This window comes from Fulmarus glacialis, unplaced genomic scaffold, assembly GCF_000690835.1.
Source record: "Fulmarus glacialis isolate BGI_N327 unplaced genomic scaffold, ASM69083v1 scaffold1938, whole genome shotgun sequence".
NCBI classification, from domain to species: Eukaryota; Metazoa; Chordata; class Aves; order Procellariiformes; family Procellariidae; genus Fulmarus; species Fulmarus glacialis.
Window position 1 is genome coordinate 1 of NW_009229913.1, and position 2,460 is coordinate 2,460.

Here is a 2,460-nt window from a genome sequence, read left to right on the forward strand (position 1 = left end):
GCAGCAGGGCTGTGGGCTGCTTGCCTGGCCCTCCCTGCCATGCTCCCCTGGCTGCCAGCCTCTTGCCCCACTTTTGAATTGAGGCCACCCGCTCTGGTGGGCTGAAAGGCCTTGGGCGGCTGTGACAGGCAGTGCCGGCGGTGCCAGGGGCTGGAATGCGCTGTACCCCGTCCGAGTGCCCCGAACCTTGGCCTCCCCGAACCGCTGTGCCTGGTTCTCCGCAGGTGTGGACACGCATGCAGTGAGTGTGGCAGGGCGGCACGCTGCTCACTGCAGGCTGACTGACAGCCAGATCCAAAACTGACCCCACAGACCCAGCTGAAGGGCTGTGCCTGGGCTTCCTCAGTCATAGCTGCCCAAAGGCTTTGTTGGAGCAGCAGAGCTCACTCTGGCAGCTCCGGCACGTGTGGGCTGTTCTCAAAGCTTGGAGTGAGACAGTGCTCTTCTACCCTGGGGAGAGATCCCTGATGCCTGCATGGTACCAAGTGGGTTCCCTGGTAGTTGTAATTTGTGCAGGAGTATGCTGTGCAAATAAGGTCTCCCAATTTCCCTGTGGGTTCAGGTTATTCCAGTTGTGAGCCTTCTGCAAGTGTGCCATTAATGTTCAGGGAGCTAATCCCAGGAAAGATGAAAAATAACCCTGAAAAATATTAGCTTAGCGTGAACAGGAGATAGCTAGGCAATTCCCGGGGAAGTGTACAAACCCGACGTTTGCAACAGAGCATGTAACTTCTGTGTTCCTGTTCCTTCCCTCCTTTGTGAGATGAATCCCCAAGAAGAAGAGAGAGACTGTGACTCCCTGTGTCTTAGCCCTTCTGCAAATCTCCTCTCTCACCATCCTTGTGCCCTTTGGGATTTGAGGAAAGTAAATGTGTGCTAACATCTGCTTCACCTCTCCTTGAAAATTATCACCAGGAAGTGCTTGGCACAGGAGAAGTGTTTGTGTGTGGCACGCTAGTCTGATAACTAAAGCTTTTGCCTTCGATGAGAGTGAACTTTCTGTTGAAGCCAATGGCTTTGTCTTGTGGGAGCAGAGGTCGAATGGATGCTTCTGTGGTGCTTGCTTTGTGTGTGCTCTGCCAACAGCAGTGGTGCTGGGACTGACTGTAGAACCAGGGGTCCTCCTCCTACCAGCACATCCACTGTGTGGCAGAACATGCTGGTGAAACAGACTGGTTTCTGAAGGAAGCTGGAGATGCTGAGGACGGTCCCTAGGGAATCTTCCTTGAGTGAACAGACACTCTGCCCATTGTTTTTTGGTTTTTTTTGTTTGTTTGTTTTTGGTTTTTTTTCTTGACTGCAGCAGTGGGGTGTGAAAAGAGAGGACACAGGAAACAGAACCCAGTGCCCCTTTAATTCTGTGACCTACAAGTAATGCACACGGGAGCTCTCATAGAATCATAGAATCATTTAGGTTGGAAAAGACCTTTAAGATCATCGAGACCAACCAATGATCTTCCTCCCTCTGTACGTTGGAGTTCATCCATATAATGTGTTTTTCTGGAAGCTAGTTTGCATCCTTGAAATACCAGTCTGAGCTCTTCCTTAACATAGAATCTTTGTGGTGCAGTTGCTTCCCAGTCACCTCAGCCTGGACCGTGAATGCTGGACAAGCTACCCGTTCCCTGGCAGCCTGCTGCTGTAAATGATAGCTACCAAAGGGTTTGGCTTTTGTTACACTGGGACAACTTTGGGATTTTGATCAGACCAAGTGTGGCAGTAAATGCTGCTGTTCTTGAGGAGTGCCAGCGGCTTAGAAGCGTGAGATGAATGCAGTACAGAGCACATCCTGCTTGTAGTGAAATGGATGAGACCTGGAAATGCAAGGTTTTTGCAGATAGTGCTGAACACTGCAGCACCTGAGGTCCTATGCAGATACAGAGGAGCTTATTATCTGTGCTGGCAGAGCCTGTACCTCCAGGGATGGAGGACTAGAAGCTTTGAGGGTGAACTGTCCTCTCATTCTGTTCCTCTTCCAAGAATGTCACAGGGCCAGGAGAGTGCCCTGCTGTGTGCATGTAGCAGCACTGCTGCTGGGAGCAGTGAAGCTGCAACAAGGTGGGGTGGCCCTGCTGGGACTAGCTATGGGGCCACTGGCATGTGGCTTATGCTGCTAAGGGATATTGTCTTTGCAGAGCTTCCTGAGAGCTGGGCTGATATGCAGGAGCCACTGCTTGAGGGGATGTGCTTCACACTCAAGTATCTAGGCATGACGCTGGTAGAAAAACCCAAAGGAGAAGACATGGCTGCTGCTGCCATCCGCCGGATCGTTGCCACGGTGAGAGCTGGCCCTGGGGCCCTGCTGTACCGGGGTGGAGAAGAGCCAATTCAGAGCCCACTCTGGGAAGTGTCCATGTCCCAGCCCTGAACCCCAGCTAGGGACCGTGCTGTTCCCAAGAGGAGGGTGGTGTTCAAGAGGCTGGCTGGGGTCTGCCTTTCCTGTGGGGAAGCTGGCTTTCT

At 52.4% G+C, this 2,460-nt stretch overlaps 1 protein-coding gene across 1 annotated transcript in view; it reads left to right on the top strand.

The window, feature by feature from the left end:
* The first annotated feature begins 2,141 nt into the window (after nucleotides 1-2,141).
* The window catches only part of LOC104081308 (low density lipoprotein receptor adapter protein 1-like), a 3,834-nt gene continuing 3,515 nt past the window's right edge, over nucleotides 2,142-2,460 (top strand). The window contains exon 1 of the mRNA XM_009584003.1: nucleotides 2,142-2,278. Within this exon, the coding sequence (XP_009582298.1) occupies nucleotides 2,159-2,278 (120 nt within the window). The 5' untranslated portion in view covers nucleotides 2,142-2,158. The remainder of the gene's footprint in view (nucleotides 2,279-2,460) is intronic.